Source organism: Lathamus discolor, chromosome 2 (genome assembly GCF_037157495.1).
Source record: "Lathamus discolor isolate bLatDis1 chromosome 2, bLatDis1.hap1, whole genome shotgun sequence".
Taxonomy (NCBI): domain Eukaryota; kingdom Metazoa; phylum Chordata; class Aves; order Psittaciformes; family Psittacidae; genus Lathamus; species Lathamus discolor.
In genome coordinates this window covers 105,132,467-105,144,208 of record NC_088885.1, presented here as the reverse complement: position 1 = coordinate 105,144,208, position 11,742 = coordinate 105,132,467, and the positions used below count along the sequence as shown (strand labels likewise).

General features: G+C 39.8%; 1 protein-coding gene across 4 annotated transcripts; it reads left to right on the top strand.

The window, feature by feature from the left end:
- Nucleotides 1-5,992: 5,992 nt before the first annotated feature.
- On the top strand, nt 5,993-10,576 carry MC5R (melanocortin 5 receptor). 4 transcript variants are annotated; one of them, XM_065667929.1, is made up of 3 exons: nt 5,993-6,037; nt 6,122-6,236; nt 7,115-10,576. In XM_065667929.1, exon 3 carries the CDS (start codon nt 7,197-7,199, stop codon nt 8,172-8,174), a length of 978 nt encoding a protein of 325 aa, XP_065524001.1. In that variant the 5' UTR covers nt 5,993-6,037; nt 6,122-6,236; nt 7,115-7,196; the 3' UTR covers nt 8,175-10,576. The 4 variants fall into 4 exon arrangements, with proteins under 4 accessions (XP_065524001.1, XP_065524000.1, XP_065523999.1 ...); XM_065667928.1 differs by having other exon boundaries at nt 5,994-6,228; XM_065667927.1 differs by having other exon boundaries at nt 5,994-6,236.
- Nucleotides 10,577-11,742: the final 1,166 nt, after the last annotated feature.

The window sequence follows — 11,742 nt, the reverse complement described above, 5'->3', positions numbered from 1 at the left end:
GCTTGCCATCGATGAGAATGCTTCAGGGTAAACTGATTTGAGTTCTCACGGGTGTTACTGAATGCACTGGTTACTTCAGTATAGAAGACAATATTCTGGGTTCAGACAGTAAACTGGACTTCTGCAGATCTGTTTGTTTCTGGCTAACATCACTCACCTTTTTAATTTCAACATCTTTAGTTTCGGCCATAACAATACTCCGCATATTCACTATTTGGCATGTGAATGTTAGAATAGAAATAATTCCTACCCCTGAAATAATGCTCCTTGTTTTTTATTTTCAGGATACAGTGATTAAAAACCTCTACCACCCTGACATTAAGAAAAGATACTGTATATAGCAAGCTTCTGTTGTAGGAAAGATCAGAGAAAGTAGTGTAATAATGGCCTGATAGAAAAATATCAAGTTCTGAGCTAAGTGGGTATTATTTAATTCCCATTTCTGGTGCATTTAGGCACCTTATTACATAGGAAGTAACCACATTTTTTATCAGCCTGAACAGAGAGTGAGGAGAGAACCTGCATGTCAGTACAGAGATATTAGATTAGCACTGAAAACTACTTCTAAAGAGAGAAATGTAGCTACTGCTGCCATAGTGTTCTCGAAAATTGCTTGGGTAGCATGTGGATCTATGGTTAGTCATCATATGTATTGAATCAGAGACATTTGCACTTGCCTAGATAGGAACTCCATGCATGCATTGCTGTATCCGCAGTTTCGCATGTGTAGCAATGTCTCTTCTTGGGTATAGTGAATTAATATTATTCTTACTGTACATCTTCTCAAGGTTGTCCTTCAGCTTCTTAGTTATCTTTCCATACCCATGCTGGGCTAAAATATCAGCACCTGCCTGCAGAGACAGCACTGGGCAGAGAGAGACTGAGTTGTCAGGTCTCTGCTCAAACCAAGCAGCCAGCCCACAATGGGGAGCTCAGTGCTCCCAGGGGAAGGCTCATGATATCTCTTTGTGTTCTTCTGGCAGGAGGGAAGAGGGAAGTGAGCAGCTATTCAAGGGATCTCTTTAGACCCGTGGCCTACAAAAGCCAGAAATCATTCCCCCCATCCCTTCCATTCTGTCATCGAAAAGGCACCCTGTTTCTTGAGCCAAAGGAAATAGTTGGTAGGCTGTCATCACAGGGCAGACCTGCTAAAATCAGAGAACCCCAAGTTAGTCCCACCTGGAACAAAATGGGTCTTAGGCAGGGCTACTCTTTAGATTGTGTCAAGAAGAGTTCAAATGAAGTCTGCCGGTTCTTGCTGGGAGCAGATGTTGGAGCACACCTGCCATAGTGCCTGCAGCAGAATGATCTGCTTCTAAATGGGTGACTGGAAGGTCTACCTGGCAGCTAATGTGTGCCTAGCACTGTTGTTACAGGTCCATTATTTCCATCCCACTCCATTCTAGTCCAGTCCAGTCTGTTCCATTCTGTTCTGTCCTGTTTATGAAGTCTGCAGCTGGCATTTCTGTATGATTCACCAGATCTGTACTGCCTGACCCATGCTCTAACAAAATGTTAGGGCTTGATTCATTACTGGAATTGCCTCCCATTAGAAACACAGAAAAATGATGGTTACTAAACCTCATTACCCTTTTACAGTTTAGGAGGCTGGTTTAGGTTGTTAGGATATGTCTTTTTAGAATGCCTTTTATACTGCACTGCATCTTTCTTAGCTTTCTACTCTGATAGGAGAAGCACCAGATAAAGGTAGTAACTGAGAGTGGCTAAAGATTGTTTCAAACCATTTTAAAAGACTCGGATGAAAGAGGCTATGGTCAGAAGTGCTAGTGAAGTCATACTAGTCATAATAAGTATGTCTGATCCTACCCTTTAACAGGGCACAGTTTTCATTATACTTTGATGACTTTTTTTCAGTCTTTTCAGTGATTTCAGCTTTTTAGTGATTCTTCCTGCAAAAAAATTTGTTGATTTGAGGATTAGGGCACAATGTAAAGAATGTGTTCACTATACCACTGCTTACTGCAAACCCTAATTTTTAGGCTTTCAGCTGTCCCCGGGACAGGGAAGTGGACTGAACTTCAAAGGATCTATGGCCACTTCATCTGTCTTTTTTAAAATTTAAGGGCAGGAAATATTGCTGCCTTATATTTTTAACTCAGTTAATTTCCTGTCTTCATTAAAAGCTAATGGGATGGTAATACTGGGGACATAACAGCGGGGACCTTTACGGGGCTCAAAGCACAGAGGCTAGGAGAGTTTTTCTGTCTGGGAAATTAGAGAACATTTGTTATGTCATTCAAATGCAGAGAAGGCCACAACCTTCACTTTTGATGATCCATGGGTTCGCTCTTAGAGATCCTCTGTGGCTCTGAAATACTACACTAATGACAGCATAGGCAAGGAGAAGACAGAAGAGAGATTTTATAAATAGGCCAAAAGCTCCAGTCCAAAGCTATGCTATGAAGGACAAATGCACTTCTATAAAAGAGATAAAAAAAGGTACAGAAGGACATTGGAATTAAATTGCTTCAATATATTAACACTAGACAAGTTGGCTAGATTAGTATCAGAGTCAGTAAAACTCTTCTCTGAACCTATTAAGATTAGCACAGATTAGTACAGGAATGCACGTGAGTGTAATAAGCCCTTCTTACAGAAACTTCTTCAGGGTATGTTGTACTGTTGGCCTCATATATATTCTTTGGTAAAATCAGTATCTAGCTGTCATGAAGATGGCATGCAATTTCCTGCTGGTTTTGACATGGTATAACTTGGCCTACAGGTCAGGGTAGGTAGGCATGGCCTCTCCTGTCTCGGCAGACATGCTGTGAGAAGGGGAGCTTTGACATGATTGCTGGTGGTGCTGGGGGCAGGCAGGGGCTGGGTGTTTCTGTCAGTGACCTTGTCATGGCTCGCATTTTGGTCACTGATGAAGCCTGTGAGGCAGATGCACGGCTGGAGCAGCTTTCTCATCTCTTACTGTTTCACAATGGAGAGAAATGGCATAAGACCAAAGCAGACCCTGATGTCTCTTTCTCTGCTGGAACTGTGTTTTACTTCTTATGTTCACTGATGTGTCTGTGGGACACTTTTGATCTTTTTTTCCTGAAGCCCTGGTGAGTTCAGTGGAATAGAGACTTCAAGCAGTCAGCATTTTCCTTACCCCAGGTAAGAAATTACATGAAGTACAGAACAAAAAAGCTTTTCCTAAAGATATATCTTTAGCACCCCCTTTTGGGATGACCATGGACCTCAGATCTAGGCTTGTTGGGGTATGACCCAACTGTGCTTGTTTCTATGCTGAAGGGAGATCTATGAACCTACGCTCCAAACCCTGCAGTCCATCCTCTTCTCCTCTTTCCATCTGTGGAAAGAAAATGGTGGTTTGAGAACAAGGCAAGGGCTTCAGTGTATTCCTCAGGGTGCCTGCTTGCTGTCCACTCCAGGGTTGGGTCCTGGGATGTGTCAGTACAGCCCAATAGCTAAATAGCAACACAGATTTTACAGTGCATGAAGTACTGTTTGCCCACACTGGCAGTACAGTCATGATCTTTGTGGCCTTGGAAAACACCTAGCACCAATCTGTCTGTGGAGACAGAGAATTCATTTAACTGAACAAATAAGGGAACTGAACACCAAGACCATGAATATCTGAAAGACCAGCCTATTCAGCCAGGAGTCCTCCAGCTGGAAGGTGAAGCCACTCTTGGATTTTCCCAAGAGAATCCAAAGACCTGCTCCTGTACTCCTTTACTTGAAACACCTACTGGGTGGAGGTATGCTGATTGGGTGTCCCTTCAGCCACTTGCTTGTCAAACCATAATGCCTACAGCTACTTGATGTAGCAATATAACAATTAATTCTGTCTCTCTCTTTTTTTTTAATAAGAAAAGAAAAAAGAAAAGAAAATATCTTTTCATCTCATCCTCTGACGTAAACAAACTGCATCTCTATCACTATCCCAGTTTCCAGGCAGGTATTTTTTGTGCAGACTTTGTAAATAAGGGAGTAGATACTTGTACCAGAGTTTACGCCTGTGGTGTCTGACTTGTGGAAGAAGAATCCAAAGCCTGATTCATAATTTATATGTGAGAGCCCTGGCATTACTCTGAGGAATAACACCATCAAGTCTGATGTGTGATTTATTTCCTGTAATCATGTAATCAGCTGGTCTACTGAGTCCTGCCACGTACAGTGAGAACTTTCGTAAAGGCAGCTAAGCTGGGCTGCAAAAGGACTTTATTAAACTGAACATACAGATGGATTTGGAAATGGGAAGATAAACAGAACTTAAAAAGAGAATATAATAAACAAACAGAAAAGGATACTGCAGGAGAAAAAATTGTAAGTGGGAAGAGCACAATGTCTGCACAGTTCTTGATAGATACAGGGATGCTGAAAGAAGTAAAATTGTACTTTTAGATATATGATTTTCAGGCTCTGCAATGGGAGAATCAAAACCTATGCAAAAGATAACCAAAGATAACCTAGGAGAACTAAAACATGTTTCACATTAAAGAACAGAAAGAAAACTACAGATGGGCATCCTCCATTCATTTCTTTTGGGCACAGCAAAGAACTATGAGCTCAGATTTAGCACACAGGTGAGGCACAACAGGGAGTGTTGCTGTTCGCTAGTTTGCATTATCAGCTCAGATCTAACAGCTGTACTTGAGCACAGTTTGCTGCCTCTAGTTAGTAATAATCTAAATTTTCTTTCCAGTAGTGGGGAGAAGGGACGTGCAAAGTTCATCTGCAGACTATAACTGCATAATGCTAGAGGAGCCGTTTTACTCATATGAACAAAAATGCTTTTCGCAATGTCCTCTGGTACAGGGACTATTTGTACATAACAACATTTCATACAATGGCCTAGGTTATTCAGCATCCCTCGAGTGAAACTAGTAGCAATAATAGAGGAAGCTTCTGTGGAATATAGCAGTAAGAAATATGGATTTAGCTGCATTATAATGATAAACTCTGAATACTGAAAACACAAAAATGGCACAAGATACAGCAATAAACTTTGTGTTTGTTGGTGGCGATTCTTTTAAGAAAAATGTTATAGGTTAAAAATAAGCATTTGACGTTGTTATATACCAAAAAAAAAAAAAAAAAAAAAATTCCAGCCTCCTAACATGTGGAAAGGCAGTGGTTTGGAGAAGCAGGGATTTTTTATTTCATGTTAACTTCAAATGCTGCATGGTGTTTGACTGTCTGGTTAGTGGATACTGTAAAGGCCTTTTGGCAGTGTCAGGAAGGTATGCACTTTGCATTCCTCAGTTTGTATGCAGAAACAGAGCCCATTAGCTGAAGAAAAGATTCACACTGATTTTGCCGCCTTTTGGATAAGGCCCAGAATGACTGCTGTTTAGCTGACTGCTAGACCCACAGAGAGACTTCAGCCATTCCAGTACTGGGCACTGAGTTTACCAGCTCTTAGACCCTGTGAAAACTGGGGGAACTCACATCCATTTTGGGAAGCCCTGGCTTCTGGCACAGTGTACTGTGTGCTCCTTTCATGTCTGCACTGAAATCTTAGTTCTAGCAAGGAGACTGGAACACAAACCTTTATTTGCTCTTTCTCCTCTCCTCCAAATTACTTGAATTATATCTTCTGTTTGTGATGTGACAGTCTTGACTGTATGTTCTCTGAGTTTTGTAACAGTGTGGTTTTGATTCTTGCAAAATGATAACTGTGAATGTAAGACAAATGCTTCTAATAGTAAAAAGCTTCCCCCTTCAATAAGTCTTCCCTCACCTATTTTGGAGAACTATTGCAGTATGAACTTAGTGAGTACTAGAAACAGCAGAGAAACCAAAAAAGAGATGTTTTGAAAGGAGCATGCCTGTGCATTTTCCCGTTTAATATATAAAAAGCTCATCATGGATTTCAGGTCAGAATCGCTGTTCAGTTAGAAAGACAAGAGAAGACCACTAGATGGTGGTAAAACCCCAGGCCTTTGCTACAAATCTGTGAAAAGAGAAGTTCAGAGGGGCTAAGAAAGGGAGGAGGAGCCACAGTCTGAGTACTGAAGTCATTATTGCTTGGAGTCTATAAAAAGGCACTTGCACAGTAAGTAATTTATACGTGGTCAGCCTTGACTCTATGGATTTACTCATTTCTTTTCTTCTATTTCTGTCATCTATTCCAACCAAGGAGTCCCCAGCCCCAGATGTCGGGTGAGGAGGGGAGCTGAAACTTCTGCTCTCTGGAGGAAAGGTTGCAGGCGATGAAGAAGAAGAGCAGCTAAAGCAGCAGCTCTGGTAAATAGGTACAGTTAATTCTCTATTGCAAATAAAAGCATAATTTTAAAAACGATATTTTTTTTAGCTTAATCTTAAGGTCCTTTCCAACCCTAACTTTTGTATGATTCTATGATATGCTTTGAATTTTATTTGCAACAAGTCACTGACAATCAGCTTTAAGTGTTCTGATTAAGAATGTGATAGCTTATGATTTCCCTGGGTATTGTCATTACCAAAAAAGCACTGAATAAAATACTCATGATCTGGAATAGAAAACTTATCTTTTATGACAGAATTCCACCCATACCAATTCTGTAACTTTAGTATATTCTGAAATGTATGGATTTGCCTTGGTTAGGTTTTTAATACTATGCTCTTAAGTGAGCATGTTAGCTTTGCACAGATGAACTGTTTATAACACAGTTCATGTGAATTTAAGAAGTACAAAGGTCAGGAAAACATTCAAATCTTTTACTGAAAATGTTCAACTTTAACTGTGGCAATAATTCAAACTTTTATATATTGTATTCAAGCAAGCAAGCTATGCCCAGCCTAATACTGTATTGTCCTGCATTTCTGGGGTCTGAGAATTGGGACTTAGAAAACTGTTTGCTGTTTGGCATTCAGTTGAATTTTCAGCACATTCTGGAGAATATTCCAAGAGATCACATAGAATAAACAATACTATGAATGAAGAGTACGTGAGTCTCTTCATTAGTTTGTGGTTTTAATTTCCCAGTAAGCATGGGTAGAAAAACTGAGCCAATCAGAGGTTAATGTAGAATCAGTAGAGGAGTATGGTGTGAAAGTGGCAGGATGTGTGCAAGCCAAATGACGTAGAAATAGGTGATATTTGTTTTGTCAACTTCTGCCTGTTCTCGTCATGCTATATTTTTTTTGGCAGGGTCTTTTGCCTTTTGGAAAATGCATTTACCACACTCCTTGGCAAGTCCCTCAGAAAGAACAGAACGTGTTTGCTTCCAGAGATGAACACCTCCTCTGAACTGTATGTTTCTGAACTAAACCTGAGTGCCTTTGGTAGCAACTTTACTGTGCCTACTGTCAAGAGCAAGTCATCACCATGTGAGCAAGTGGTTATTGCTGCTGAGGTGTTCCTAACTCTGGGCATTGTAAGCCTCCTCGAAAATATCTTAGTTATATGTGCAATAATTAAGAACAAGAACTTGCATTCACCCATGTATTTTTTTGTTTGCAGTTTAGCAGTGGCTGACATGCTGGTTAGTGTGTCTAATGCTTGGGAGACCATAACAATATACTTAATAAACAACAGACACATAATTATAGAAGATGCCTTTGTTCGTCATATAGACAATGTCTTTGATTCAATGATCTGCATATCTGTGGTGGCTTCCATGTGCAGTTTGCTGGCTATAGCAGTAGACAGATATATCACTATCTTCTATGCTCTGCGTTATCACAACATCATGACAGTGAAAAGATCAGGGCTTATTATTGCATGCATCTGGACCTTTTGCACAGGCTGTGGCATTATCTTCATTCTTTATTATGAATCAACTTATGTGATCATTTGTCTCATCACTATGTTTTTTACCATGTTGTTCCTCATGGTCTCACTGTACATCCATATGTTCCTCCTGGCTCGTACTCACGTGAAGAAAATAGCTGCTTTGCCTGGGTACAACTCTGTGCGTCAAAGAACCAGCATGAAAGGAGCCATCACTCTGACTATGCTTCTTGGCATCTTCATTGTTTGTTGGGCTCCATTCTTCCTTCATCTCATCCTGATGATCTCCTGCCCTCAAAACCTCTACTGTGTTTGTTTCATGTCTCACTTCAACATGTACCTCATTCTCATTATGTGCAACTCAGTGATTGATCCTTTGATCTATGCCTTTCGTAGCCAGGAAATGAGGAAGACCTTCAAAGAGATAATTTGTTGTTACAGCCTGAGGATGGTCTGTGGGTTATCAAACAAGTATTAAGAAAACAAAACCAAACCAGGGAAGAAAATGAAAATTCAACATCTTGCCACACCTTGTAATTCTGCTGAAATGCCTATGGAATACCTTTCTCCATTCAGCTGTCATGATCTCTGTGGCAATCAGAAACCATTTTTTAATGTGTTTTTGCTTTTCTTTCCCTCCACACGCCTCTTTCACATCGGTGGCAGGAGCTACTCAGTGCCCCTGTAATATGGGGAGAAAGAATATTTTGAATCTCATTTACCCTACTGAAGACTGGATCTTTTAAGAGGATTGTACAGGGAAAGCCTTGTTTTATTTTCTGCTAAATGCAATGAGTGTGACCTGCTATGCAAATGACCCCTTTAACTTCTCAGTGTGTTTCTCTGATACTCTGTCTTTCTAGATACAACATGGTCTATTTTGATGCCCAGAATTAACAGGTTTTTTTGCTATTTCCTTCTGAAGACTGAAAATCTGAGAAGTACCAATTATCAGAGTTTACATACCTTGCTCAACAGTTATGACCAATATATGTGCACATATCAGCAATCTTGTATTCCAGTCATGATTGTAACTGTCATAAAATATGTATTATTTAAGAGAACAGTGTTACCATGAGGTTCTTGGTTGGATACAATACTTTGTCGTATCTGACTATATGTATTCTTATCACTGTGGGGTGAGATGTACCATAGGTGAATTTTAAGGCTGAATATGAAGGCTGGGCAGATTCTAGTTTCTATGTTTTCTTTATGCACCACAGCTAGGGGAGTAAAGGGTACATGACCTCTACACAGTCATGTAATGATTTGTGGAGATGGAAAGACTGGGTGAGTGGTGGCTTTAATGCAGACATTAGAAAAGTGTTTCAGCTGAGTAGCTTTTCTTATTGGAGGAAGCTATACTGCAGATTGCAATTTTCAAGCTAGAAGAGACAAAACAAGTTTGATGATCAGAAGGCATAGCAGGCAAAACAGGAATTTCAGAACCTCAGGCACATGTAGCTATAACAGAGAGTCTTGACTTTTGCTCCTCAAACAAACATTTTTGCCTTTGTTGATATGATTCCAAGGTGAAACCCTCATGCTTTTTGTGTGAGTAATTTGCATGTAGTCATACTCTCATAAACACGCTGTTTTGCAATAGCTGTGTAATGTACAAAATATTTGATTTATCACAGATGAAGGGAGTGCAACTGTGGCATTGATTTCTTGATGCCACTGGATGGTACATAGCTTGCACTGAAATATAAACTATGAAAATATTTCCAGCAGTGGTTCCCTATTGACTAGATATTAGAAAATTGCTTGGAAAAACAAATTATTTCTTCTGAAAAGCTGAAAGAATACCCCTTGTTTTTCTTGTTGTTAAACCCTTGGTTTAGAGATGCTCTAAAACTGTTGTTAATAGAAGGACTATGATTGATTCAGTGAGGCTCAGGGTACACCTTCAAGGTAGAAGTTCTGATCAGGAATTAGAAAAATTTTTTACCATAAGGGTGATCAAATGTGGGTACAGGTGCCCAGTGGTTGTGCAGTCTCCATCCTCAGAGATGCTCAGAACTTGACTGAATACAGCCCTGAACAATCTGCTCCAAGTTAAAAGCTGACTCTGACTCTGAAGTTGGCCCTGTTTTGAACGATCAGGAACAGATGATGCACAGGTCCTTTCCAACCCAAGTTTTTCTGTAATTCTAAGAAACAGTTTGCTTATTATAATTATCATTTTCATCCCACCTAATATTATCTCTTTTGTAAGAAGAACTGTAAGATCTTCTCCACACATTTAGGAAGATAGATAGCATACTTTATGTCTTCATTTGCTTTAGAGGTTTCTGGCAGGATAAGTAAGGTGCATATTTAGTGCTAGAGTTATATCTTTTGTCTGCTGCACCTTAAAGTATATACCACCTCCAGCTCACACATATCTCCTTCAGACATGAGTGCAAATGTTGTTCTCAGTGGAGACACCGTTTTATGTTGACTGTAAATATAAAGGTTATATCAGTGCACTAAGAGCTGGAATCTTCCTTCAGCTATGCCTAAAAATTGGATTTTAGGTATGTGTGTGGTCAGTAGTGAGACTCTTGCCCTGTTTCAGTACACCTCTTAACCCTATCCATATATAGCACCTAAGAGTGGGTTTTTCCTACTATGAATGTCAATAGCAAAAGGAGATGGTTCAATTGTGTAGTGAACGGCACCAGCTGATGTTGTAAATAAACCATGAAATCTTCACTGGGTATTGCAAATAAGATGGTCTTGTACATAATTGTAAATCAACAAAAAGGAAGCCAAAACTGTAATAGCTTCGGGTATTTTCTTGAATTGTACCTTACCTTTTTTTTTGTTGGAAGTTTATTTGACGTATAAACACAGACATATGAAGAAACTATTAAACTGGATTGCTGGAAAACCCAATATTATTTGTTATTCATTGCAATGTGTCTGCTAGCCTTATATTCAGAGGAATATTGCATTACAGGCTTTCACTTCTCAGTTTAAACAGATGTCTTATGAAGAAACACAATCTGAGAGTTACAGACTAATACAGTGTATTTACATTCATACTTACATTCCTATAGGTGTCAGCATCACATCCTCATTATAAGCTTTACAAGTGGGGAGATAAAAGTTTAAGGGAGAAATGAGAGTATTTTCAAGAACCAACTAGAACTGCTCCTGCAGAAAAAAAAAAAAGCTGTTTACCCTATAGGAATACATACAAAATACACACCTCTGTGAGGCCATGGCATGTTTAAATTTGTTTCTTTCTCCTCTTTAGCTGCAGAATAAAAGCAACGTTTAACATGTTTTCACTTCTACCAGAGTTTGGAAAACACTAGGTGTTCTGATAGACAGGGACAAGCAAGCATTGTGTAAGTATGAAATTTGCTGTCAGAAGACAGTATGAAACAATTGGTTGCTAGGCTGTCATTGCACCATATAATTGCTAACTAGCACTTACCCTGATCAAAGACTTTTCAGTCTCATGCTCTGCCAGTGAGGAGGAGCACAAGAAGCTGGGAGAAAGCCGAGACAGGACACCTGACCCAAACTAGCCAAAGGGGTGTTCCATACCACAGCATATCATGCCCAGTATATAAACTGAAGGGAGCTGGCCAGATTGCTGTTTGGGTTGGGCTGGGTATCAGTCAGTGGGTGGTGAGTGAACTTCAGTGTGCACCATTTATGTTTATTTATATTTTTTCTTTCCCCATTTAGTTTTATATTCTCTTTTTTTATTTCCCTTATCATTATTATTATTAGTATTATATTGTACTTTAGTTATTAAACTGTTCTTACCTCAACCTGCGGGTTTTACATTCTTTCAATTCTCCATCCCATCCTGCCCAGCAGGGTGAGCAAGTGGCTGCATGGTACTTAGTTATTGACTGGGTTTAGGCCACAACAGTCTCCAATGCCTTATTGGAATCCTCCTGCCTCTTTTGCAGTAAATCCTTCTTTAATTGGTTAGCTTCCTGCACAGAAGACCAGTTTGTGGTGACCACTGCTGCGTCAGGGATTGCAGTGGATGGTTCCAGTCTTCAGCTGTGTTGGTTTGCATGCCCAGTGCTCTTCTTATT

Coding starts and splice junctions, on each gene's coding strand:
- MC5R (XM_065667929.1), top strand. CDS start 7,197: ATGAACACCTCCTCTGAACTGTATGTTTCTGAACTAAACCTGAGTGCC.